Source organism: Aspergillus ambiguus (genome assembly GCF_047715705.1).
Source record: "Aspergillus ambiguus strain CBS 117.58 unplaced genomic scaffold BDV59scaffold_10, whole genome shotgun sequence".
NCBI lineage: Eukaryota > Fungi > Ascomycota > Eurotiomycetes > Eurotiales > Aspergillaceae > Aspergillus > Aspergillus ambiguus.
The window spans coordinates 479803-503407 of NW_027395523.1; the positions used below are offsets into that span (position 1 = coordinate 479803).

The 23605-nt window shown below is 54.1% G+C and overlaps 12 protein-coding genes across 12 annotated transcripts; 7 read left to right on the plus strand and 5 right to left on the minus strand.

The window, feature by feature from the left end:
• Nucleotides 1-751: 751 nt before the first annotated feature.
• On the plus strand, nucleotides 752-2037 carry BDV59DRAFT_207128 (NAD(P)/FAD-dependent oxidoreductase; the record flags this gene model as incomplete). The annotated part of the gene is made up of 3 exons (XM_073694937.1): nucleotides 752-977; nucleotides 1053-1853; nucleotides 1901-2037. 3 exons carry the CDS (start codon nucleotides 752-754, stop codon nucleotides 2035-2037), a joined length of 1164 nt encoding a protein of 387 aa, XP_073549305.1.
• Nucleotides 2038-2185: 148 nt separating this feature from the next.
• Nucleotides 2186-5649, minus strand: BDV59DRAFT_207131 (putative plasma membrane H(+)ATPase). Its single transcript, XM_073694938.1, has 4 exons — nucleotides 5197-5649; nucleotides 4901-5124; nucleotides 4112-4831; nucleotides 2186-4055 (listed from the first exon to the last, which is right to left on the minus strand). The coding sequence occupies exons 1-4, from the start codon at nucleotides 5633-5635 to the stop codon at nucleotides 2349-2351; spliced, it is 3090 nt and encodes a 1029-aa protein (XP_073549306.1). The 5' UTR covers nucleotides 5636-5649; the 3' UTR covers nucleotides 2186-2348.
• A 1222-nt stretch (nucleotides 5650-6871) lies between these two features.
• Nucleotides 6872-9179, minus strand: BDV59DRAFT_175672 (glutamate--tRNA ligase GUS1). The gene is made up of 2 exons (XM_073689300.1): nucleotides 8886-9179; nucleotides 6872-8824 (listed from the first exon to the last, which is right to left on the minus strand). The coding sequence occupies exons 1-2, from the start codon at nucleotides 9147-9149 to the stop codon at nucleotides 6929-6931; spliced, it is 2160 nt and encodes a 719-aa protein (XP_073549307.1). The 5' UTR covers nucleotides 9150-9179; the 3' UTR covers nucleotides 6872-6928.
• A 65-nt stretch (nucleotides 9180-9244) lies between these two features.
• BDV59DRAFT_175673 (mitochondrial 54S ribosomal protein uL1m) lies at nucleotides 9245-10436 on the plus strand. Its single transcript, XM_073689301.1, has 3 exons — nucleotides 9245-9597; nucleotides 9657-10221; nucleotides 10279-10436. The coding sequence occupies exons 1-3, from the start codon at nucleotides 9353-9355 to the stop codon at nucleotides 10369-10371; spliced, it is 903 nt and encodes a 300-aa protein (XP_073549308.1). The 5' UTR covers nucleotides 9245-9352; the 3' UTR covers nucleotides 10372-10436.
• BDV59DRAFT_175675 (COG2 family protein) lies at nucleotides 10437-11574 on the minus strand. The gene is made up of 2 exons (XM_073689302.1): nucleotides 11452-11574; nucleotides 10437-11398 (listed from the first exon to the last, which is right to left on the minus strand). Exons 1-2 carry the CDS (start codon nucleotides 11464-11466, stop codon nucleotides 10517-10519), a joined length of 897 nt encoding a protein of 298 aa, XP_073549309.1. The 5' UTR covers nucleotides 11467-11574; the 3' UTR covers nucleotides 10437-10516.
• Nucleotides 11575-13348, plus strand: BDV59DRAFT_175676 (uncharacterized protein). Its single transcript, XM_073689303.1, has one exon. The coding sequence runs from the start codon at nucleotides 11973-11975 to the stop codon at nucleotides 13272-13274; it is 1302 nt and encodes a 433-aa protein (XP_073549310.1). The 5' UTR covers nucleotides 11575-11972; the 3' UTR covers nucleotides 13275-13348.
• BDV59DRAFT_12621 (Mrp/NBP35 family ATP-binding protein) lies at nucleotides 13330-14654 on the minus strand. Its single transcript, XM_073686892.1, has 2 exons — nucleotides 14396-14654; nucleotides 13330-14290 (listed from the first exon to the last, which is right to left on the minus strand). Exons 1-2 carry the CDS (start codon nucleotides 14426-14428, stop codon nucleotides 13385-13387), a joined length of 939 nt encoding a protein of 312 aa, XP_073549311.1. The 5' UTR covers nucleotides 14429-14654; the 3' UTR covers nucleotides 13330-13384.
• Nucleotides 14655-15021: 367 nt separating this feature from the next.
• On the plus strand, nucleotides 15022-16138 carry BDV59DRAFT_12651 (retropepsin-like aspartic protease). Its single transcript, XM_073686898.1, has 2 exons — nucleotides 15022-15113; nucleotides 15184-16138. The coding sequence occupies exon 2, from the start codon at nucleotides 15226-15228 to the stop codon at nucleotides 16057-16059; it is 834 nt and encodes a 277-aa protein (XP_073549312.1). The 5' UTR covers nucleotides 15022-15113; nucleotides 15184-15225; the 3' UTR covers nucleotides 16060-16138.
• Nucleotides 16139-16627: 489 nt separating this feature from the next.
• BDV59DRAFT_12642 (uncharacterized protein) lies at nucleotides 16628-17560 on the plus strand. Its single transcript, XM_073686896.1, has one exon. The coding sequence runs from the start codon at nucleotides 16858-16860 to the stop codon at nucleotides 17425-17427; it is 570 nt and encodes a 189-aa protein (XP_073549313.1). The 5' UTR covers nucleotides 16628-16857; the 3' UTR covers nucleotides 17428-17560.
• A 22-nt stretch (nucleotides 17561-17582) lies between these two features.
• BDV59DRAFT_12673 (retropepsin-like aspartic protease) lies at nucleotides 17583-18857 on the plus strand. Its single transcript, XM_073686904.1, has 3 exons — nucleotides 17583-17814; nucleotides 17882-17944; nucleotides 18047-18857. Exons 2-3 carry the CDS (start codon nucleotides 17936-17938, stop codon nucleotides 18689-18691), a joined length of 654 nt encoding a protein of 217 aa, XP_073549314.1. The 5' UTR covers nucleotides 17583-17814; nucleotides 17882-17935; the 3' UTR covers nucleotides 18692-18857.
• Nucleotides 18858-19413: 556 nt separating this feature from the next.
• On the plus strand, nucleotides 19414-20686 carry BDV59DRAFT_12675 (uncharacterized protein). The gene is made up of 4 exons (XM_073686905.1): nucleotides 19414-19882; nucleotides 19955-20217; nucleotides 20284-20525; nucleotides 20584-20686. The coding sequence occupies exons 1-4, from the start codon at nucleotides 19555-19557 to the stop codon at nucleotides 20642-20644; spliced, it is 894 nt and encodes a 297-aa protein (XP_073549315.1). The 5' UTR covers nucleotides 19414-19554; the 3' UTR covers nucleotides 20645-20686.
• A 603-nt stretch (nucleotides 20687-21289) lies between these two features.
• Nucleotides 21290-23599, minus strand: BDV59DRAFT_12751 (putative MFS transporter). The gene is made up of 5 exons (XM_073686920.1): nucleotides 23200-23599; nucleotides 22745-23134; nucleotides 21985-22679; nucleotides 21759-21923; nucleotides 21290-21697 (listed from the first exon to the last, which is right to left on the minus strand). Exons 1-5 carry the CDS (start codon nucleotides 23275-23277, stop codon nucleotides 21559-21561), a joined length of 1467 nt encoding a protein of 488 aa, XP_073549316.1. The 5' UTR covers nucleotides 23278-23599; the 3' UTR covers nucleotides 21290-21558.
• Nucleotides 23600-23605: the final 6 nt, after the last annotated feature.

A 23605-nucleotide genomic window follows, 5' to 3' on the forward strand; every position in this document is an offset into this window, starting at 1 on the left:
CAGATAAGTAAGGTCTAATAACTAGTTAATATCTAGACAGCGAGAACGAAATACTTAATCTACTCAGATTCCATGTCAACTGAGAATCTTCCAGACACCTAGAATGATAGCCCGGCAAATGGATGAATTTGTCATTGCAGAGCGAGTTTGGATGATAGAATAGCGAGTAAGCATTTAAAAGCTACCTCGGATGCGTGATGGAGGAGAACATACTCCGTATATACATTAGTCCAAGTAAGAAAACAAATCAAGTGCCTCCAACCATCATCCAGAACAGGGTCGAAGATCAACACGGGCCGTGGGATCGGCGCCATGCATGAACTATTGTCTCTCAGCCCTGCCGATCCTGCAAAAAACATTCCCATTGTAGCCATCTGCACCCGTCATTGGACAAAGCCATGCCGATTGTCTACTCAGAGTACTATCCATTCGCGAGGAGGAAAACAAGTAAGGATACGATATGCACCTAAAACATTCCCCGGCCCTCCAGCGAGCCAAGGAGCGTCGAGCTCAAGCTGCCGCAGTGGATAGTGATCATTTCCTGACCGAGACCACCAAGTCCATGCATGTCCACAGGCCAAGAAATTGCCATGGGCCAATTCCCCGGGGGACCCAATTCCCGCAGCTGTGCATGCTTGGCGATGCACTCAGGAGTATAAAAGGAGACAGGGGAAGGGATGAGGACGACTCATATAGATAATATCTACCTCTCACCTTCCCTCCCGCGGCCTGCGATACATACATACGCATCATGGCCCCCAAATCTCTCCTGTACACGCTTTTTGCCTCGCTGACGGTAGCCCTCGCGGCGTCCGTCCCGGAGACCACCCACGACGTGATCGTCGTCGGCGGCGGTCCAGCCGGCCTGAGCGTCCTCAGCGGCCTGTCCCGCGTGCGTCGCAAGACTGTGATGTTTGACTCGGGCGAGTACCGCAACGCGCCGACCCGAAACATGCACGATGTGATCGGCAACGACGGTATGCGTCTCTATCACCTTCCCTCCACCCACGCAGTCGTAGTGTAGTACCTACAGAACTAACGCCGGGACACAGGCACGCCGCCGGCCAAGTTCCGCGGGCTCGCGCGCGAGCAGATCTCCAAGTACGACACGGCGAGCATCGTGGACAAGAAGATCGTGTCCGTCACGCCGCTGACGGACGCGAACCAGACGGCGTACTTCGAGGCCAAGGACGCCGACGGCAACGTGTACTCGGCGCGCAAGGTTGTGCTGGGCACGGGGCTGGTGGATGTGCTGCCGGCCACGCCGGGGCTGGAGGAGATCTGGGGCAAGGGCGCGTACTGGTGTCCGTGGTGTGACGGGTACGAGCATCGGGACCAGCCGATCGGGATCCTGGGCAGCCTTGTCGACGCAGTAGGCAGCATGCTGGAGATTCACACGCTGAACACGGATGTGGTGGCACTAGCGAATGGCACGCAGACTGCTGAGGTGGAAGCGCAGCTCACGAAGGACAAGCCTAACTGGGAGGCGCAGCTGAAGGCGTGGAATGTGCGCATCGACAACCGCACGATCGAGTCGTTCCGTCGCGTGCAGGACGGCGACGTGCATCGTGATGATGAGGGCAGACAGTTCGATATCTTCGAGGTCAAGTTTGCCGATGGACAGACCCTGCAGCGGAATGCGTTCATCACGAATTATCCCACTGCGCAGCGGTCGACGCTCCCGGCTGAGCTGGGTCTGCAGATGGATGATGACAAGATCGATACGACGAGCTTCTCGGGCATGCGCACGAGTGTGCCTGGTGTATATGCTGTTGGCGATGCGAACTCGGATGGGAGCACGAATGTGCCTCATGCCATGTTCAGTGGAAAGAGGGCAGCTGTTTATGCCCATGGTATGCTTGACCGACCCTTTTAACGGAATTAGTGCTGATCAAAGCAGTGGAAATGTCGCGTGAAGAATCGGCTGCAGCCATCTCGAAGCGCACCCTGCCGTCTCGTCGGGCGATGGAAAAGGAAACCGAGAGACTCATGGGCCGCGATCTGGAGGACATCTGGGCGCAGGTGCAAGGCCAGTGATCGGTATGATTTTGGATAAAGAAGGTCGTAGGCGTAGATGGCTACGGTCGAAGCTCGTAATGTAGCAACGCAGCTATATTCAATTAAACCACTCAATACTATTAATAATTAACAAGTCGATATGGCCAGATATTGATATCAACCCCTCCTACAAGTAATATCTGTAATCTGCAGCAAACTTCAATTTTCCCATCTCCTACCATTGTAGTGTCTGAGGACACTCCATGCAGTCGACCAGTAGACTCTAGGGCACCACAAGGCTAGACGCACAGCGACCCCACAGCATGGGGAAAAGTTTTGGAGCAAGCAATTTACTCCGCATCCTCTTCCTCCTTGCTGGCAGCCAGGTAGAAACGACCAGGGGCCTGACCGGGCTGCTCGTACTCGACTGTCAGACGAGCCAGATGGCCGAGCAGGTTCTCGATCTTAAGATCACCCTTGTCGCGCTTGGCCCGGCCCAAGTCATCCAGCCACTTGAACTTGTTGAGCATGAAGTAGACCAAGGCGATGACAATCTCCACACCGAGAGAGTAACCCCACACGCGGACCACGGTGACGATGTCAGTCCAACCGTTGGTAGTTTCCACGAAAGAAGTCGCCGGATTGGTGGGCATGGTCTCGTTGCTGAACCATCCGAACAGACAGAAGATCGTGGCCAGAATATCCACGCCCAGAATAGCAGTCACGAGGTGGATGGATGGCCAGGTGTCAGCGCCTCGAGTGACGAAAATGAGCCAGTTCTCGGTCAGTGCGACTTCAAGGAAGAGGACTTCCTGGATGGAACCCCAGTTCTGAATGATACCACCGGACGGAAGGAACATCGAGCCGCGAACCACCCAGGTGCCCAGTGCCAGGAGCAGCCCCAACAGGACGGAGATGAACCAGATCTTTGGAAGCTGCCATTGTACGGGTCGCAGTTCGAACGAGGCATTGTCATACGCCACCGCAACGGTTGCCAGATCCGCGAAAAGAGCAAGGAAGACGATCAGTTCAACCCGAATACTCTCGTTGATGATGATCATGGAGGTCACCAGGTAGATTTCCAGGTGCAAGCAAAGCGCAATACGGTACTGGATATAAGCCTTCATGCGGTGGAAAATTTGACGTGCCACCTTAATGGAGTCAATGATCGTAGACAATCCGGGCTCCAAGAATACGATGTCTGAGGCGGACTGGGCAGCTTCAGTAGCACCCTCCACAGCAATACCACAATCGGCCTTCTTCAAGGATGGGGCATCGTTGACACCGTCTCCGGTCATTGCCGTCAAATGACCGCGTTCCTGAAGCATCTGCACCACTTGGTACTTATGTTCTGGGAAGACCTCTGCGAAACCGTCTGCCTTTTCGACCAAATCACTAGCCATGGCTCCACTAAGGCCACCATGGATGAGCTTGTCGGAGTTATACACCTTAGTACCCAAGGCGAGCATCTTGCACGTCTCCTTTGCAATAGCGATAGCATCACCAGTGAGCATCTTCACGCTGATTCCAAGCTGCTGCGCTTCGTTGATCGTCTGCGCAGTATCCTCGCGGGGAGGATCAAACATCGGAAGCATACCGAGGAGGGTCCATTCTTCTCCCTCCTTCTGTACCGCAACGCCTAGGGAGCGGAAACCTCTGTGGGCAAACTCCTGGGCCTTCTTCTTGTAGAGGTCGGCAGTTTCCTTGGAGCAGTTTGTAAGCTGGAGCACAGCCTTTGGAGCTCCCTTGGTACAGGTGTATCTGATTCCATCACAGGTGGCAATGGTCACGATACGCTTGGACACTGGATCGAAGGGAGTAAACTTTTCAGTCTTCCATCCTCTGCGGAGGATTTCGCGTGCCTTAGGATACTGGCGCAAAGTGAGGATCGTGATTTTGTCAATGGGGTCCAAAGAATCAATGTTGTGAGACGAGGCGAGAGCAGCCACGGCAAACATCCAGTCGACATCCACACCCTCGGCGACGTACGGTTCCCGAATGCTCAACTTATTCGCAGTGAGCGTACCGGTTTTATCGGAACACAGGATATCGACACCCTAGTGTTATCGGATTAGCACGATCTTCAGAGAAAGGATGAGGAGGAAGAATATACCGCCAAGGATTCGATAGCAGTGAGTTTCTGCACAATAGCCTTTTTCTTTGCCAGGTACGCTGCACCAACAGCCATGGTAGTAGTAGTGACCACGGGCAGACCGACGGGAACACCAACAATGAGCAGGGCCAAGGTGTAGTGCAACAGGGTCTGCTGACGGGGCGAGGCGATTGGCAGGTGGCGGAAGAAACCTCCAATCCAGGCGGCCAAAATCCAAGCCATGACAATAATCAGGAGAGATGTACCGATGTTATCCATGACGATTTCGAAATGACCAGCGCCGCGAGCGCCCAGCACCATGCTAGCCGTCTTACCAACGAAAGAATGCTTTGCGCCGGTCTGGACAACGGCAAAGGCCTTACCACGCTTACAGCCGGTAGTATAGAAAATCATCCCGCCCATATAGCGGTCGACGGCAAGAGATTCTCCAGTGATGGCCGAGTGATCACACGCCAGAATAGGGTATCCGCGCTTGCGGGCTGGTGCGGCGCTCTCCTGGGTTTCCTCTTGCTTCTCATTGCCCCCGTCGCCAGGATTGCCGGTATTTTCCGCATTGCCGGCATTAGCTGGGGCTTCTTCTTCTTCAAGATCCGACTCTGAAGTGCTACTGAGATCGCCCTGAGCCTGCATCGTCTGGAACTCTTCCCATCCGTTGGGGTCGTTGTAATCACAAATAACCCGAGCATCAGCAGGGACAACCTGACCCTCACCGATGATGATCTGCCAAGCGAGTTAATACACCTAAACTACAGGAAAAGCCGAGCCCAAAGAGAGACGACATGTACGTACCACATCACCAGGAACCAGCTCTCTGGCCAGAATCTCCTGTTGCTGACCATCACGAATGACCATTGCTCTCATTGCAATGTCACCCTTAAGACTAGCGACGACATCTGCAGCCTGTTTCTCTTGATACCAACCGACAGCGGCGTTCAAGCACAGAATACCAATGATGACACCGAAATCGATCCAGTCATCCAAACCCGCAGCAAGCAGCACAGCAAGTTCCATAACTACGCGGAGTCAGACGCATGTCCACAAAGCGTGTTTCCGGCCTGAGCCGGCCATTCGGCATCGGTACTTACCATACAGAATGGGACCACGGAAGTAACCCAGGATTTGAGCGATGGGGTTAGTCTTCTCAGACACCAGCTCGTTCCATCCCGAGCGACGACGCCGGACGGGGACTTCGGAGCTGGGCAGTCCTTGACGGATATCGGTCAGGAGCCATTCCTCGGGGAACTGAACGCCCTCGGCGGATTCGGATCTGATGATGACCTTGCGCTTCTTCCAGGGCGCATACCAGACGCGCCGCATCTCGACATTCTCATCGCCCCGTTGGCCACCGGCTTCGCGGAAGGTCGAGGCGTACTTGACGAGCTTGCCGTACTCATCGAGATTGGCATAGTCCTCTTTGTACGAAACGCGGGAAACCCGTCGCGACGAGCGTCCCTCCGATACGGAGATACGAGAGGGCGCAGTACCGCGCTCGGGGTCGGGGGTCGCACCGCTTTGGTCGGCCATATTGGCGTCCTCGGTTAGTTGCTGTGGGACAGCAGGAGCAGCTATGGGCGATGGCGGAGCGCTATGCACGGCTCTTTTTACCTGAGAACCGGCAGCAGTGAGTGAATTTAGGAGGTAGAGAAAAAGAGAGAGGAGGAACGAAACGACAGGAGACACCGTGAAACGAAGAGGACCTCCCTGTCCGGAACGCGAGGAAGAATGGGCGAAGAAACAGGGGAGGAGAATTTTTTTCTGGCCTTCAGGGAGACGTAGTGATTACAAGGCGGGCTGATACAAGGGACATGGTTTGGTCAGTCCCTCAGTCCAGTCGTTCTACATCGACGACTATCATGCTGACGTAGTAGAGTCCAGGAAGCTTCCGGCTAGTCAGTCATACTTCAGATACTTACCCGCGTCTTCCCCCGCGGGTTTGGAGGATAGAGGAGGAGGACAGCAAGCTCTGGTATTGGGCGCGACCAGAACCGTAGATCCTCGCAACGAGGGGCATGACTCGTTGATTTGACAGCTCCTTAGGGGGTCTTGACGTATGAGACCGTGGTGGTCTATCCGAAGGTACCGTCCCGACACATGAAGGGAAGGTCCCGAGAATGGATGGGTACAAGGGAGGTAGGTACCTCAGAAATCGTGCGACGCTCAACGATGAGAGGGTGAGACAAAGGAATTGACTCTGACCGGACCGTATGACGCGATGATGATATCCAGGGATCAGGGCTTGGAAATGGCCGGGAGAACAGATCATTGGAACCCGGGGGATCCGTGGAGACCAGTGGAGAAGCACCAATGCGTTAAGCTTTTGGACTTTTTTGATTGATCCGGAAATTTCCAGTCGGCATTCGTGGTGGGAGGGATTTGTTGGAAAGCGAAGGTGATGGAAGAGAGACGAGATCGAGTGCGGTGGTGAGAAGTGAAGTCGAGAAGTATATACTTCGTCCCGATCGGGCCTAGCGCATGGCCAGCAAAAGCGCCTCCTTCACCATTGATAGACTCCTATACTTCCTATGCATCCATCCCCTCATACTTCTCTCGTCTTAATGTTATGTCCAGCAATTAACTAGCAGAATATCAAGAGCCCCTTACCGACTGCCTTCACGGCTCGGCCGGAGGGAGTCCACGAGAACCCGGCGGTCACCTGATATCGGCCTAGCAATCGATGCCGTCACCACCAGCATATAAGCTCCGGCAATGCAACTGCGAGGGAAACTTCTGGTGGAAGGGAAGAAAGTTCATGATAAAACGTATTCGTCAATGATCATTCACGTTATTTGACTAAAAATTTTTCAGGAAGAAACTACTCTATTTGCCCGTCTTACCCGTAGGGATGTTGAACAGCACCGCCGGCTGGCCGGGCGCAGACGGACGGTCGACACGATAGTAGCCCTTGCGCTCAAACTGGATAATATCACCCTCTTTGAGGTCGGCCACATTACCGTCGGCGACGGCCTCGTCGCGGAACTCCGTCTTGCTGTTCAACACATCCTCCAGCTTGTCGTCCTCCGTGAGGATGTCTTTGTTGAGGAGATAGTCAAAATCCACCAGCTCCACCGGAACCAGGTCCTGACCCTCTGTAGACAACCAAGTGACCTTCTTCTCGGTCTTCTTGAAATCGCCCTCCAGGTGAAGGTCCAGCTCCAGGTTCTTTACCACACCCGAAGCGTCAGTTTCGATCTTGCGCACAATGGCGTTACCCCAGTTCATGAGGGTGATCTCCTCGTCCTGCTTGAACGTCTTGGCATCATCCTGGTCAAACAGCAGAGAGCCACTGTAGGCAACCTTCTTCATACCAACGGCCGGGTTCTTGTTGTGCTTAGGCTTCTCCTCGGTGTACGCGGCCGGAGCTCCTTTGACCGTAGCCGGAACCATGTCCTTCTTCAGAATGCAAGTATGGCGGGGGGCAACCGGATCAATGTACTTCTTATTCGTCGCCCAGAACAGCGTCCAGTCCAGGTTGGTGATGTTCTTGCTAGGACCCTGCTTGAGGATGAACTCGCGCAGTGCCGGGATGGTCATACCCCGGCGACGGATACCCCGAATGGTCGGGAAGCGGGGGTCATCCCAGCCCCAAACGGTCCCGGTCTCCACCAGCTTGGTGAGCTTGCGCTTGGAAAGCAGTGTGCGGATGAAGTTCATGCGGGCAAAGTCCCAGATCTGGACATGACGCAGGTTGAGGGCGTCCAGGAACCACTGGTACTGGGGGTTGCGGTCACGGTATTCGATGGTTCTCAGGGCGTGAGTAACACCCTCCATGGAGTCGACAATGGGACAGCAGAAGTCATAGGTAGGGTAGATCTTCCACTTGGTGCCAGTGCGGTGGTGAGGCGTCGGGTTGCATCGGTAGATGACGGGGTCCCGCATAGCCTTGTTAGGGTTGTCCACGGAGATCTTAGCCCGGATGCACCATCTCAGACCCTCCTCGGTGCCCTTCTTCATCTCCTCGAAATGGGCGAGGTTCTCCTCGACGCTGTTGTCGCGGTTCTTGCTGGGTTCTCCGTGCATTCTCTGGTGGGCCATCGTCTCCTGGGGAGTATCGTCGGCGTAGGCCTTGCCCTCGCGCAGGATGCGGCATCCGTACTCATACAACTGGTCGAAGTAGTCACTCGTAAAGGACGTGCGATCGGGCTTGATGCCCATGAGCTCCAGATCCTCAACAATGGCATCCTGGAACTCCTGGTTCTCTTTCGTGGGGTTGGTGTCATCGAAGCGCACCAGGAGAGTGCCGTTATACTTCTCGTGGGCGAAGAAGTCGTTAAGCAGGGCAGCCTTCGCGTGGCCAATGTGGAGGTATCCCGAGGGCTCCGGGGGGAAACGGGTCACCACGCCGTTTTCCGTGTTTCTCAGGTCAATGTTGTAGTTGGCCTTACCCGTGCTCTCCTTGCTCTCCTTGCCCTTCTTTTCCTTCTTCTCCTTGGCAGTAGCATTGAGGGTCTCCAAGGCGGCAGTAGCCCAGGGGCAAAGGCTCTCCAAGAAAGCAAACCAGCGAGTCAGGTTCACGAGGGTACCCTTACGGGCCGTAGACACGGCGACACGGTTGCCACGGATGGCACCCCAGAGGGCAATGTCGGCGGTGGAGAGGGAGTAACCGACAACGAAGGAGCGCAGCATGAGGTGGGAGTTCAGACGCTGGAGAGGGGCATCGAGGGCCTTGAAGTCCAGGGTAGTGAAGGACTCAACCTGAGCGAGCCACTCGGTTTCCTTGAGAAATGTACAGTCAGCGGTACCGTTCAGATGATGCAGTGTTCCGGTCCACTCATACCAACTGGGCATCCTTGGCCTTAAGGAAGGGGAAGTTGGCCTGGAGTTCCTGAATGACATTCGCAGTTCCATAGACAGGCTTTCCATTGACTCCAGTGAACTGGACCACAGCCTTGTCACCGTCTGGGAGAACAGCGGCGTCCTCGTAGGAAATCGAGATGACGGGGCTGGGACGAGCCTCGTTGATGGAGGTTGCGACGAGAAGAACGGGCAGAACGGCAGCCTGGTTGGCCTTGGCGGCCAGGACGAGCTTCATGTCGGACATGATGCTCGACAGGAATCGAATTGATTGACGACGAGGGGAGAAGACAGGCGGATGGAGGGGCAGTGGATTTATTTGACTCAACGGGGATGCCGCCGGAGGAAGGTAGTTCCGACCGGGCCGCAGCTTGTCGGGGCAGAAAACATTCAACTCGTCCGATTCCCTCGCATCAGGCCGCCTCCTTCCCATCACCATCGCCGGTCGACATGTCCTCCTACAACCACCTCCTGCCCTCCGCGGCACGGAGTATTCTCTCCTCATGTCGTTCCCCTCTCCGTCCGACGTCAATGGCCCCGATGCTCTCCGGCTTCCAGCAGGTTCGCGGAGCTAAGAACAACCCCCAGGCCAAGGGCAAGAAAGAGAAGCCCAAGAAGGGCCGCAAGGGCCCCAGAGAGTTCCGTCAGAAGAATTTGAAAGATGTTGAACAGTTTGCGCTGTGTGATGCGATGAGGTACTGGCTGTCGATTCCAGAGGGCTTCAAACATCTGGTTGACTTGTCTCTGAATCTAGATATATCCGCGCATTCGAAGTCGGCCGCGAACCCACGGTGTCGAAATACGAAGTCCACGTGCGACTCCGGACGATGAAGGATGGCCCCGTCATCCGGAACATGTTGCGATTCCCTCACTCCGTCCAGACCGAGTCGCGAATCTGTGTGGTCTGCCCTCCCGGGTCGAGACACGAGAAGGAGGCTCGCGCCGCCGGCGCGGTCCTGGTTGGAGAGCAGGAAGTGTTTGATGCTGTGAAGAGTGGCAAGATTGAGTTCGACCGCTGTATCGCCCATCCCGACAGTCTGGACGCCCTGAACAAGGCGGGCCTGGGTCGGGTTCTCGGTCCCCGGGGTTTGATGCCCAGTGCAAAGACCGGTACTGTGGTGGAAGATGTTGCGTCTCGTGTGGAAATGCTGCGTGGTGGTACGGTATACCGAGAGCGTGACGCGGTCATTCGTCTCCCGATCGGTCAATTAGGTTTCTCCCCCGAGCAGCTGCGCGACAACCTTCGTGCGACCATCGAACAAATCAAGAAGGATGCCGCTGGTCTGAACGACCGAATCAACAAGGAGATCTACGAAGTGGTGAGTTGTCCTGTAGTGTGAGCTATAGGTGAAGCTGTACGCTGACGCACGGAACAGGTACTGAGCTCGACCAACGGTCCTGGCTTCAGTTTGAACGGAGAGTTCAAGTCCGACAATTCCCCCGATACTGCATCTTTGCGCGGTCTGTAAATTAGCTTCCTGTCTGGGTGTACAAATCATGTTTTATTAGGAAGGGCACGGTGTATAATGGTACATTGTTTGATATCTAGAAATTTTAAAGCACTCCAACGCCGACGCTATGCAAACGGTCCAACCAGCCGCCAAGAGATTACAGCTATAATTTCAAGTTCTTCAGCGCGGTGACCGCACTCGTGTCCTCGCCCATCAACTTGTAGAGCCGCAGAACAGCCAGCGTTTTCGTATCGCGCTTTTCGCCCGCATGGCTCGCCTGCTCCAACGCTGTCTTCAAGTCCAGGAGGACGGCGGACCGGATCTTCGACAACCGCGGCTGTTGATTGAGGATAAACGGGTGTTGGTCGCCGATTCGCGACGCCAACCGGATCAGGTAGACATATTTCTGGATATGGTGCTCCAATCGTTTGAGAGACACCAGAGGGGCGGCGTGTGCGCCATTCGGGAGCTCCTCGTCATCGCTATCCTCTTCGCTCTCGCTGTCTAGGAGATCCGAATCGGACTCGCTATCGGACTGGTCGGTGGGCCTTTTCTGTGGACGGTTGGGTGCTTCGCCGCCAACCATCAGTCTCCGCTCGAGTTCTTCGACACGATCAGCGTAATCGAGAAGGGCCCGGCCGACGTTTGCATTCCGCCGGATCCCCTTCTTCTCGTCGATGAGTTGTTGGACCTCCTGGCACCGAGCCTCCACCTTATCTCGGATGGCCTGGACGTCCCTCTGGAAGGCTAAGAGACCGACACGGACCTGTTCAACCTTCTCCTCGCCACCCTGCAGCGCTACGCCCAGCGACAAGAAGTCCTGGTAATTCTCGTTGACCAGGTCTAGCAGCTCCCGGCTGAGCGATTGGTCCAACTCGCGGAGTTCCTGTCGGAGGTCTTCCAGACTCTGGTGTCGATTGGTGAGAGAGGAGAGGTATTTGGCGGGATCAAAGTCAGGAGAGAGAAACGAGGCGCGCGAGAGAGGCTCAGGGAATGGGAGGCCTGTGGTGTCGTCGTCGTCGAACTCCTCATCGGAGTCACCGAACTGCCGCATCACGGTCAATCGGGGGCCATGATAGGGACAGGTGGGATGCATACACGGAACTTGTTCATTGTCTCACACCGGTGGCAGGAGCTGGTGTCGTGTGGAGGGAGGAGTGTTGGTGTGGTGGAGGGAAGAGAGACCGAGAGAGGAAGCAAGCGGTGGTGAGCCTGAGGCCAAGTGGTTCTGTTCCGCCTTCGTCGTCTCTCATTCGACCAGCGCACGTCTTCCTCCTGCATCTTCCCGACTCTCCAGCAATCAGACGTCTCCCTCTGGAGTCAGACAGCATTCAGCTGCATGCCAGCATGTCGTCGACTTCCTCGTGAACCTCTTCCACCTCCATGCAGAGCCATTACCACCCCTCCTCCAAGCGGGTGCATGGGGGCGTCAATACGTGTCCGAGCATTGCGCCGTATGACAGGCGCTTGATCCCTCCCTAGCATTTGATGATCTGCCGCCGGGGGTCTGACACCGGTCTAGTCGTGTTCCCCCTCTTCTGCAATTAGGGAAGCTGTGTCTCATCCCTCCGGCCATTTCACCCCGGCGTGTTTCCCTGCGAGACAGTCGCTGCAGCGAAATGGATTATAGGTCCGACCGGGCACCTGTCCATCCGGCCGCTTCTTCTTCTCATACTCACCCCTCTTCTCTCCCCCATCGGCGATGGTCGCAGGTCTCGTCTGTGACTGATACATCTGGTCCGTCCCACGCCCACGGACGCTGTGAGTCTACGACCATCGACGACACCACGCGCGCATATCGTACCACGGCCACCCGTCAACTGAATGGAACCCCAAGACCCCTGTCCCCGTGGAAGAACCGACACACCCAACCCTCCAGTGGCCGGTCATCCACCCTGGCATCGCAACCGGTCCTCGTCCGGTCGTACTCGGGCGGTCCCGATGGTCCCCCGGAGACGTCGTCTAAGATGCCGTTGCGGCGCTCATTCCCGTTCGTCGGGGGCAGCAGCAGCATCTTGACCGGCCGGTCTGCCCAACGGTCAGGCCCGGAGCTCCCCTCGGAGCAGGAGTTTAGCATCGACGGAATTCTACGCGCCATCGAACCCGATATTCGCTCCACGCTGGACTCAATCGGTGAGATCTGCGGACGGAGCAAGCTGAGCTTAGCCAACGAGTACGGAAGTCACATCGCGCCACTGGGGGAGATCCGCGCTCCCCCTGGTGGCCTCGGGCAGGTCGAGGAAGCCAGCCCCGACCACGAACGACAGACGGACAACGTGGTTATCTACGACGACGAACAGAGCGTGGCGGATGGCCGGGAGTATGTCTCCTTCCCGCTGTACGGATACGTGGAGCAAGTCCGACAGGCCGGGGGGCCTGTCCACAATGCTGGATATCAGTCGATGCTGGCTTTCTCCGGTGGAGATGGGGTCTCCGCCCAAGCACAGCCTGACACGCCACGGTCCATGGTCTTCAACCAGACGTCGGACCCTTCGTCAAGTCTAGCACCGCCCGCCGCTACTAGGGAGTTTGCGTCGAAACCACGATCTTCGGGGCGAGCCCTGCTGGGAAGTAAATCTCCATCCTGTGCGGATGACCCGGCTCAGGATATATCTACCCCCGCAGTTGTGTCGGAGATGCTCCTCGATGCGCAAGCGGGTGGACATCCTGACGCCTCTGCGTCTTCATACGCCCCGCTGCCCCCGGGGGTGAGCAACCTCTCTCATGACGCGCCGCGGAATCCATGCGTGGGGACGTCATGTCGGGCTGACGCAACGGTCCTGGCGGACGTGCAGGCACTTTTTGGCTGGCTGCGGAATGCGACACAGGATAGTGAAGGATCCCGGTCCGAAGACACTGCCGAGATGCGCTTGCGAGCGATGCTCCAACGCGAAGCACAGCGTGCCGACCCGCGCGCTTAGCTCGGTGTTGATGCCACGCCGTAGTATATATTGTCTTCTTTCAGTCTAGACCAAATAGGAAACGGGTATATATTCATCATCACATGCATGCATCGTATAACAAAGTCACCCTAGACACCCTCTATATCCGTAAGCAATGTCCGCGCAAACCCTTCAAACCGCGAATACGACCAACAGTCCTTATACTTCTGGGCCAGCGGCCGTTCATCGACCGCCTCCGCCTCCGCCTGCGACTCTCGCGACGTCTCCCCCTCCCCTTCCCCGTCCTCATCACTCTCACTTCCATCCTGAATCTTCCCTTCCACGAGCTCCCCAAACTTAACATCCACCGGCACCGCCCCGAGAAACTTAATCCCCATCTCCTGCGCCAGGGTCCTCCCACCCCCACTCGAGAACACATTCGACACCTCCCCACAGCACGGACACGCATACCCCGACATATTCTCCACGACGCCCAGCGTCGGGATCTGCGTCTTGACACAGAAGTTCACCTCCTTCCGCACATCCGACGTCGCAATCGCCTGCGGGGTCGTGACCAGCACCGCACCCGCCAACCGGGGCAGTCCCGTGGCGGCCGCACGCGCCGCATCCGTCGTCGCCAGCGTCAGCAGCTGCTCCGCCAGCGCGATGTGTTCGTCACTCGTGCCCGGCGGCGTGTCCACCAGCAGGTAATCGGTCTCCCCCCACGACACGTCCGAGAGGAACTGCCGGATCATGGCGGTCTTTTTGGGCCCGCGCCAGATGACGGCGTCGCCGCGGTCGCGGAGGAGGAACCCGAGCGACATGCAGCGTAGGGAGCCTGTGCCATTGTCGCTGTCGGCGGGGTGCACAGGGACGGGCAGCCAGCCGGCGGGGGATTGGGTGATTTTGGCGTCTTCGAGGCCGACGAGGCGGGGGATGGAGGGGCCTGTTAGGTCGATGTCGAGGATGCCGACGGATTTGCCTTGTAGGGCTAGGGAGAGGGCGAGTTGGAGGGTTACGGAGGATTTGCCGACGCCGCCTTTGCCGGAGAGGACCTGCGAGTGTTAGCATCGGTGTATTTGTAATGTGTGGTGTTATCGATAAGAGAGGGGAGGGAGGGGTTGTGTGCGTGTGGGTTGGAGAGGCATGGGAGGACTTACTAGGATGATGTTCTTGACCCCGTCAAGAGGCATGCTGGGGGAGGATTTGGAAGGGTTATCGTCGGTGGAAGAGATTATGCAGGAGGATGAAGTTGAAGCTGATGAAATCTGGAGAAGAATGATCGCTGATGGTCCGATGATTAACTGACTTAGTAATCACGGATGTCAATGGAACGCAAAGAAGCCTAACGCAAGGTGGTAGGCGGTGGCTGAAGGCGGTGTCCGATACCGGGTCATGATGTCACACCCTATACTGGTTCCTGTGGATTTACACAGTACCTGAGCCGGACCTGCTGTGACTATAATATCTTCCTAATTTTCTAAGCGGGATTTTTCTGATCATTGCCATTTCAATTCTTGCATAAAGTGTCAACGCAGGGAAGGATGTGGCAGTGGATCACCGCTTCGACCATCGGCCAGTCACCTCACGTCGTAACTCCCGCCCTGGTCCAACCGATCCATCGATTGACGGTCGTCCCTTTTTCTGCTTAACTTTCCTTTCCCCTTTCGCTCTTCTTCTTTCCTACCCCTCCCATTCTCCTCCCTCTGTTGCTGTCCCAGGTCGGCGCCGACAGTCTCCTTCAACTCCCATGTATCTCTTGTCTTTACCGCTCCACATCATCTACCCTGTGCCGTGACAGTCCCCTCCCTCGCACCCTCGCACCCTCGACCAATACTTCATCACCGCCCTGTCATCGGACAGCTCTGACAATAGTAGGCAGATTTCCCCATATATCATATTAACCATCTCAACATCCTTATCTCCTTACCCTAACACGTCTGTCTAGTCTTGCCAGGACGACCTTCCGCCCCTTGAACAGGTACCCTCCATGCCGCCTCGACGACCATCGCGACCATGCTGTTGCCGTGGATCTCCTCCGCCTTCTTGTCCTCCCGATCCCTCCCCGGTAAACCCACTCATCGATCGAAACGCCCTCCGCAATCATGTGCCATCGACACCCCCATCTCCTCACCGTTCTTCCTCTTCCACCCCGCCACCCAGTCTCTCCCACGGTCGGGATTCGGAAGGCCTTCAATCTGAATCTGTCGTCGTGCGAGATAACCCAGACGGCTTCTCTCCGGCATCCGGCTCCAGCGTGGACTCCTCCCGCATACCCACATCCGATCAATCGAACGCGTCCCCTGCGGACTCAACCACCGCCCGGACCACCCCCCAGAGGTCACCGAACCCAAACAGCCCTCCGAGCAGACTGGTAGATGATGAGTCCCGCGGGCCAGGAGGCGATGGCTCGAACCAGTTGGTCGGAACCAGAATGAATAAGGACTTCGTGTACTCTGTCTACTTGATCGGAGCAGACTGTCAAAAGGAGCCGATGCGCCTGCTGATGGACACCGGTTCAGCGGTCAACATCTTAGCACGCGACAAAGCGGAAGCCCTGGGGTTCGAACTGGAGCCTTCCGACGAGGTGTTGTGCCCCCTGTCGACCGGAATGCAGAAAGTCAACGTCCCCGTTGACGGTATGGTTTCGGTCGATTGGCATTTCCAGCGCGGCAAAATCACATATACTACCGACTTCCTGGTAGCTGACATCAATGATAATGACGTCATTCTTGGACGGCATGCGATTTGTGACTATGTCTTTCTGCGTCCCGGTGACGATGTTCCCGGTGAAGAGGGTGAGGTGCGGTGGCCGGGACCCTAACAACAACTCGCCTGCCTTCTCCAAGGGTTCTTGTTTGATTCTTATGATACCCACGAAAGATCTCTGTCTGTTTTCTATCCAGCTTCAAACAGTAGCGAAACCGCTTGTCTGCATCTATTTTAATTTTGTTTGTTCGACAATTGGACTGTCTTTGCGGGTCATTGGTGGGAAAAAATATTCGCGATGGCATTGTATATGTTGTCTTGGTTTATCGGAGTCAGGCTTGTGTTGGGCCTTGGGATATGCGGGGATTGTAGATACATTTCATTCATATATCGAATTGGATCATAATAATGCACAAAGCACGAATCGAAGGCATGCCGGTAAAGAGCCAACATACCCTGGAGTGACTTATCCCCTCATCGCCGGCATAGACATGGAGCTCCTCATGATACCAAGCACAAGGCAAGGAATACACTCAGTGCGCCTCCCACAGCGCGAGGGCTTAGCCCTGGACACTGCATGCCTCGGATAAAGTCAGCCGCATCAACTTGCATGTAAGTGCCCAACCGTTCATCCCATGCATATCAATACTTGTGTTGTCTTCTGATTGGAGTTGCTAGATCGCCGATTCCTCCCCAACCCAGTAGTCTGTGACGGACGAAATCACCCTCCCACAGCCCGGTTCTCCTTGGGACCATTTCAGCCTCGTCGAGGATGAGTGCTATATATGGGAGCTCCGAAAATGGGGAGGGGTCTGCTCCGGCCGTTCTGTCGTGCATAGCACCCGCGTACCGAAGCCCTAGGTTGTTGGATGTTGGATTTGTTCACCTCGAGCCTTGACGAGATCAGATCGATATGGAAATCAGATGCTATCGTCCCAACTCGGAAGGGGAGTTCTCCTTACTAGGACGGGTGGATGAGAGCCTTGACAAGAACATCATCACCCAACGGGGCAGATCCACTGTTCAGTTGTCCGGACATCAGTTCCAAAACCTCCCTGAGGGGCAGTCTATTCGAGTCCCAGGTGGATGTTATGTTGGGACTAGCGTGGTTCATTTAACCCTCTATCCTCGTGACGGCCCGCGGACGGAGAAGGAGTCTTTCTACGCCCTGGGCAGAGACCCCCCCGGCTTCGAATGTGATATTGTGTTTGGGCGGGGCTCCCCTACAGGAAAGCGTCTTGCAGAGAGAGGGAAGCCCGTGGCGATAATCACGAGCCGGCCAAAGCCTGAAGGTTGGGCTTGCCCTAGGTATTCATGTATAATGCTAACTCGGCCCCGGACAGCGGAGCGAAAACAACAGGAGGCGGACAACAAGGCAAACGACACTCAGGTCCAAGCGGCCCAGGGCAAAATCAGAGAGGAGAACAGAAAACAACGGCATGCAGCGCGGCAAGCGACCAGTGCGAGTCCGAAGGCGAGCTGATCTTGGGGGGGCACACATGAAGTACTTTAGTGGTTTTCTTGATTTTTATCTCCCCGTATCTTCCATGTAATCTCGAAATATACTCCGTACACACCATGTTATTAATATTGGGTATCAGGTCATACAACTGATGATGATCGCTACCAGTAAGGGATGACTGCATTAGCTTAGCCAATTATTAGTTAGTCCCGGAGACTTGCGTCCTGGGCCTCGGAGATGGCTGAGCCGCCAACACCTCAAAAGCCCCTTCCGGCACCAGCCTGCGTTGTCATCGATGGATGATCGATCCCACACAGCCAAAATACTCATGAGGGGTCCAGATCATACATATCGACTTAGATATCTTGAGAATATAGATAACACAGTCAATGTCTCTGTGTTTCTCCGGTGAGTTTCGCCTGTATTTGGTCTGCCGGCCTCACAAAGCTTGACATGCTGATGCTGTTCTCAGCAGATTCCCCCTTTTCTTGGGGCAACAGTAAAGCCAACAGGCGTGAAGATAATCAAAATGGAAAACGTATGGGCAGAGGTGATAATTCCGGGAGGAAAAAAGACCACGTACTTCGACCTTTTCCGCGATAACTGTGACTATACAATGACTGATTCTCATGAGAGATAGAAGATCCCACGCTTAATTCGAAACTCTCAAAATTTCTTCGTCAGTTCATTGAGGAAAACTCGTCCTGTTGAACCGATTGTTCAAAACCTCCCAGAGAAAACCCGCGGCGCGGCCACCCATTTCGACCAAGGAGAGCCTCCAAACTACAAGCAGGAAGAGGGCGTTTTGGATTATGAGCAGAGAGAAGATGAAATAGCTGCGCAGTTGACCGAATCTTTAGATGTGATGTTTGCACAACGCCCAATATCAGGATGCCGTGCAGCTGACGTCGATTTTATATATGACATATTGATTTTCACAGCCGTCGGCGGGAAGATTCGACGACGTCTAGTGGTTGACTTCCGGACCGACATCAATGTAATGTCCGATAGTGTGTACAAGCGGTTGAATATGATAGCTGGGACTTACGAAAAACCGTTATCAATCACCCTGCCCGGCCGCGGGGAAGTGAAGTCTATCGGCACGGTGGTGGTACAGTGGTGCTTATACGGAGATAGCAAGATTTATCAGACCAAGTTCTACGTGGTGAGAGGATGGCATACGGATCTCGTCTTGGGACGACCCTCGGTGAGGGAACACCAACTATATCGGAAAGATGCGGGGGTCATATCGAGGCTGAATACATCATCATACGAAAGCCAGTAAACGGGGCATGTTTGGGCCCGCAACACGGGGTGAGACGATATTATTGTTTGCTTATCGCGGGCCTCGCAAAGTTGTCACTGTGCCTTGTTCTTACCTCTGACCGTCATGATTATTATTTTGATCCACATGCCACTGTAATGGGATGTCGACCCTCTTGGTTCTAACCTTTCGGCCCTCGCTGGAGAAACACCAACCGCGCGTTTCTCTTGCTTTGCTGCTACCCAAGATGGAACTATGAGGATGTGAATCCCCGCCCTTGATCGTGGATCTAAGCGGCCAGAAAAATGAACTGCATATGAGCTAGCCACGTGTCCATCGGTCATACCATTTCTATGAGGACATACGCGCATGGTATCTGGTCAGTGGTAACAGGGGGTGCTAAGTGGAAACCGACGCCTTATTTCTTTGGCTTCGGAAGACCCCGCGGGCTCCAAGCCCTCGACCTTTTCCCGAGGCCCATGCACCATACTGCTAGATGGACGCCAGACGAAAAAGCACAGCCGTCTACAGCCCATCTCCGCACTGCAGCTACATACATAGGACATGAGCGTCGCCGCCCAAATGCGCCTGATCAGACTACACCATGTCAGCGAACAGGCAGTGTCAACATCGCCCGCCTGGATTAGACTCTTAAGTGTTTAAAACTGTTAATATAATATCGTGAGCTCGATTTTCCATTTGATAGAAACCGGCGGGGCAGAATCAATGCTGGATCGCCGGTTTGCCCTGTGTTTTTGCGTGAATGATCTGCCTTGCCCTCTTTACCCCCGGTAGACAGGATGGCACGAAGACTTAAAGAGCCGATATGCCGCCATATACTATCATGCTCAATACAGTGCGGCGTCCTCTGAGCACGCAACAGCATGGAGGAGATAACCGATGTTACCCGTCGACAAGAAGGCTACGACAAACTGGCCGCCCTGTTGTCCTCTGACCCAGGAGTCCAGTGCTTCCGGAGATTTACGGCCCTTAACGTCAAAAACCTCCTCTATTACCAAGCACAAATAGCAAATCTGAACGACGAACTGAATGACATAATTGACGACGACAAGTCCCTCTCCAGCGAGTATGAGGAAAAGAAGAAATACCCATTCTCCGTCTATCACCTTGAGCAGTCCCTAAAGCACCACACGTCCGATTCGTTTCAGTGGGAGAAGTTCCTTGAACTTCGAGAACTCCTCGCTAAGTACAGTGTGTTTCTCTCCCGCCATTGCAATCATTGTATAGGAAAAAGCCGCTAAGTGGCATGGCAAAAATGACTAGACCAAGCCTTACTCCAGCAGGCTCAGCTTATGCGTTTTCGGGCACCAGAAAGCCTAGAATTGGCGGCCCTGCGAGACTGGCTAACCGATAAAGAGGTTGGAGGACTATTTTTTGAATTACAGGCCGAGAAGGATATATGGAGCGAGGCGAATCGAGAAGATCTTATTACCATTTGTAGAAAGCAGGATGGGGTCGATCATTTTACTCGATGGATCTACAATAGGTTGTATTGGTTCCATAAAAAATGGGGCTATCGCTCAAAGGTATGGTCTATTGTCCTGAGTCATATTACTCATGCTCTCGAAGAGGAACCTAACTGTGTATCCCAGAAACGATATGATGTCGAGATGGGAATGTGGAAATACAACGATGAGAGGATTAAGTCGTTCACCTATGCGATCAGCATTCTTGTTTCTGGGCTTTTGCCCCCATCTTCGATTCTCGTTCTCTATTTTGTCAAAGATACCACGGCGCGGCTGGTTGTCATTCTTATCTATAACGTGATATTTTCGTTGATGCTGGGTTTCCTTGTCAAGGCCAAAAGGGTCGAAATATTTGCAGCCTCTACTGCGTAAGTTGGCCTCGCATTTTTACGATCTTGATTGACCTCCTGACGATACCAATTCTAGGTTTGCCGCTGTTCAGGTGGCACTAATTGCCAATACGGGGGGAAATGGGGTCTGTCCTTGAATGTACGAACATACATCACTTGGAATATATGGCAGTGGCTGGCCCTATAATACGGGGGTTCTCTTATATTAAATTTCAGACCCCTAAGTATGGTCGTAATGTTGTATAGGCTCTTTATTATGGATTATATATACGTGGCTGAAGAACCATAAGACGTCCCGAACTGCGGGATAATGGGGCATCTCTTCGCGTGTCATCGTATCTTGCTGCGATCAGTGAAAAGAGATGCTGCATTGTCACACCCACCATCTTTAAATTGTATAATCCTTCTCAGTGGAATAAATGGTTCCGCATACAACGTAGCGATACCGAAGGGAGCAGAAAATCTAACCTTACATGCGTTGTCATCAACCCGGATGATGCTTCTGTCGATGAATATGAACGTGCAAAGTTTCAAGCCAGACTCGGGAACTGGGCCACTGAAATAGTCTGCTACGGACATAAACGCTGCTGGTGCATTGTCTGCTCTTACCTTTTGTGGTTCCGGCGTTGCTTTCGACTACAAGAAGCCAAATCCCGCGGAAATTCTGACGAACGAATGTCTTAAGAATGGCATAGTTAGTGAAGAGGAGCCCGTTAATAATACAGAAAAGACTCAGTGAGTTACCGGAGGCATATCAATGAGCAAAATGCGTCTTTTATAGTGTTGATGTATAGGGGTGTTTTAATAGTAGCTCGGATTGTATCAATACATCCAAATTCCATGGCAGATCCTGGATACTTAAAATCTTGAGGAAGGTGCAATACAGAGGAAACAATAGTTGCAAAGAAATAAGGTCTGTATGCCTCGCTGGGCAACGCGCGTAGTGCAGTGAAGGATTCACCTGATGTGACTGCACAAGCAGAACTCACGACACGCATAGACATGTCTAGAAAAATTTATGGTCAAATAAGATGCACAACACCCTGGCTACTCAATCATCTCTGGCATACGGACTCCGGCGCCGTAAAGCGGGCCCGTAATACCACAGCAAGATAGGAGCTGGAATTCCAACCACGATGGCAATAAGTCCGAGCAGCGTATTCCCCCAGTCGAACCCAAGATTCTGGTATCTAATAGAGCCCAAGGTTAGCTTTTCAGTTCTAGCTATTGTGAAGCGGGGGTAATGCGTACAAACTTGGCGCAGCCAATGGGAGAACAACAGCTAGAATACTTCGTAGAACAATTATAGCAGCCATGGCACTAGCAGCATATTTTTGATATGTGTCGATAATGTAGCCCGTGACGCAAAGCACCTCTACGAGGGTGCCGGCGCTGTAAATAGCTGCGCCGATGTTTCTGCATCAGGGATCAATCGTCAGAAAGGGGTACAAGAACGATGAATGGCATGGACACTCACGGCATTATCCAATGAATGCTCGCGCGAGCGCTCCAGCCATACCAAAATAAGCCTATAGGAACTAGAATTGCTCCAATGATGAGAACCGGAAGTCGGTATTCGGGAAGACCCCGGCCCCCATTCTGGGCACACAACTTTCTGTAATACTTGTCGGCGAGCCGTGTTCCCGCCTGGGAGGCGACGCCCATCCCAATAAATAATGATATGTAATTGAGGGAGCCAATCGAGATTGATTCGCCGTATATCGTCGTCCAGACATCAGGAAAGGTTGCCACCAAGAGGTACAGGATTCCCCATAGGAACGCGCAATAAATGCTCCACACCTGTACGACAGGCTGGGTTCCAAGGAGCTTGAATGGGCGAGTCATGCTCATTCGCAAGAGCTGAGCGAGGGAGATACTATCGTGCTCGGTATAGAGGTCAAAATTTTGACTACTCTTTCGCAATCGTTTGCAGCGACGCTGGAGCAAAACGGGGGCGTAGGTTTCACGAAAAAAAGGAAGCCCCAGCAGCTGAGTCGCGCCTCCAATGATGGAGACCAAATAGAAGCACCACCGCCAACTGACGTATTGCACGAGAAAGCCCCCCGCGATGGGGCCGATGACGATGCCGAGCAAGGGGGCCAGGGTGAAGAGCGCTATCGCTTTACCTCGTTCATGAGGCTTGAACAAGTCGGCATTGATTCCACTTCCGATCTTTACACATGTTAGAAGGACAGGCCAAAACCGAATCAAGGATGCTTACAGCAGGGGCGACCTACCGCAAAGGGGCCTGCGCCACCCAGCCCGGCGAGGAATCGGAAGACGATGAGCTGAGTTGGGGACTGTGCAGCGCCGCAGAGGGTATTGAAAAGGATGTAGAAGAGGTTCATTGATTGCAGGACGAGGGACCGACCGAACACTTCGGAGAGTGGTGCCGTTATGAGAGGGACGAATGCCGTCCCCAGGAGAAACACGGTCAGAGAGAGAATCGATTGGGTGTACGACGGGAATTTGAGATCCTTTTCGATGCTGGACAAGGCTGGCGCCATCGTTGCGGAGCTCATGGAGGAGAGGAAGTTGAATAGCGACATCGGGATGATGGACGTCCATTTTTGCAATGCTGACCAGTTCTTCGGGTGATCTGGGTCATCAGGACCGTACCATTGGACCTGAATATGTTCCATAAATCAGTTGGAAAACCGCAATTTCTCCATCAAGAGCCGTTCTGACGCACCAGGTTGGGATCATGTCCTTGTGGCGCCGCAGTTCCGATGCTGTCGGACATTGCCAGCGCAGATGGTTTCGCTGCCATGGTTTGAAACGATCGAGAAGACCGACAACTGTCGTCTTAACAAGAAGTTGCAGTAGGTAATTTCATGCACACAGAGCACGAAGCCCAAGGAACTGGTCGTGGAGGTAGATAGGGGATAGGGGACTGACCAAGTCGGGCAGACTGAAACCCCTCGAATGCCTTGCGAGTCTCTGCGGAAACCAAAGGCCAACACAGGATTGGCCTGGATTGACCTTGTGGCTGACCAGGGCATATGGACATCGAGCAGCGGACCGATACAAGACTTTCGTCCTACATCCCTCCGTCCCGTCCTGTCCTACCCTGAACCAATACGGTAGGAGGCAAGACG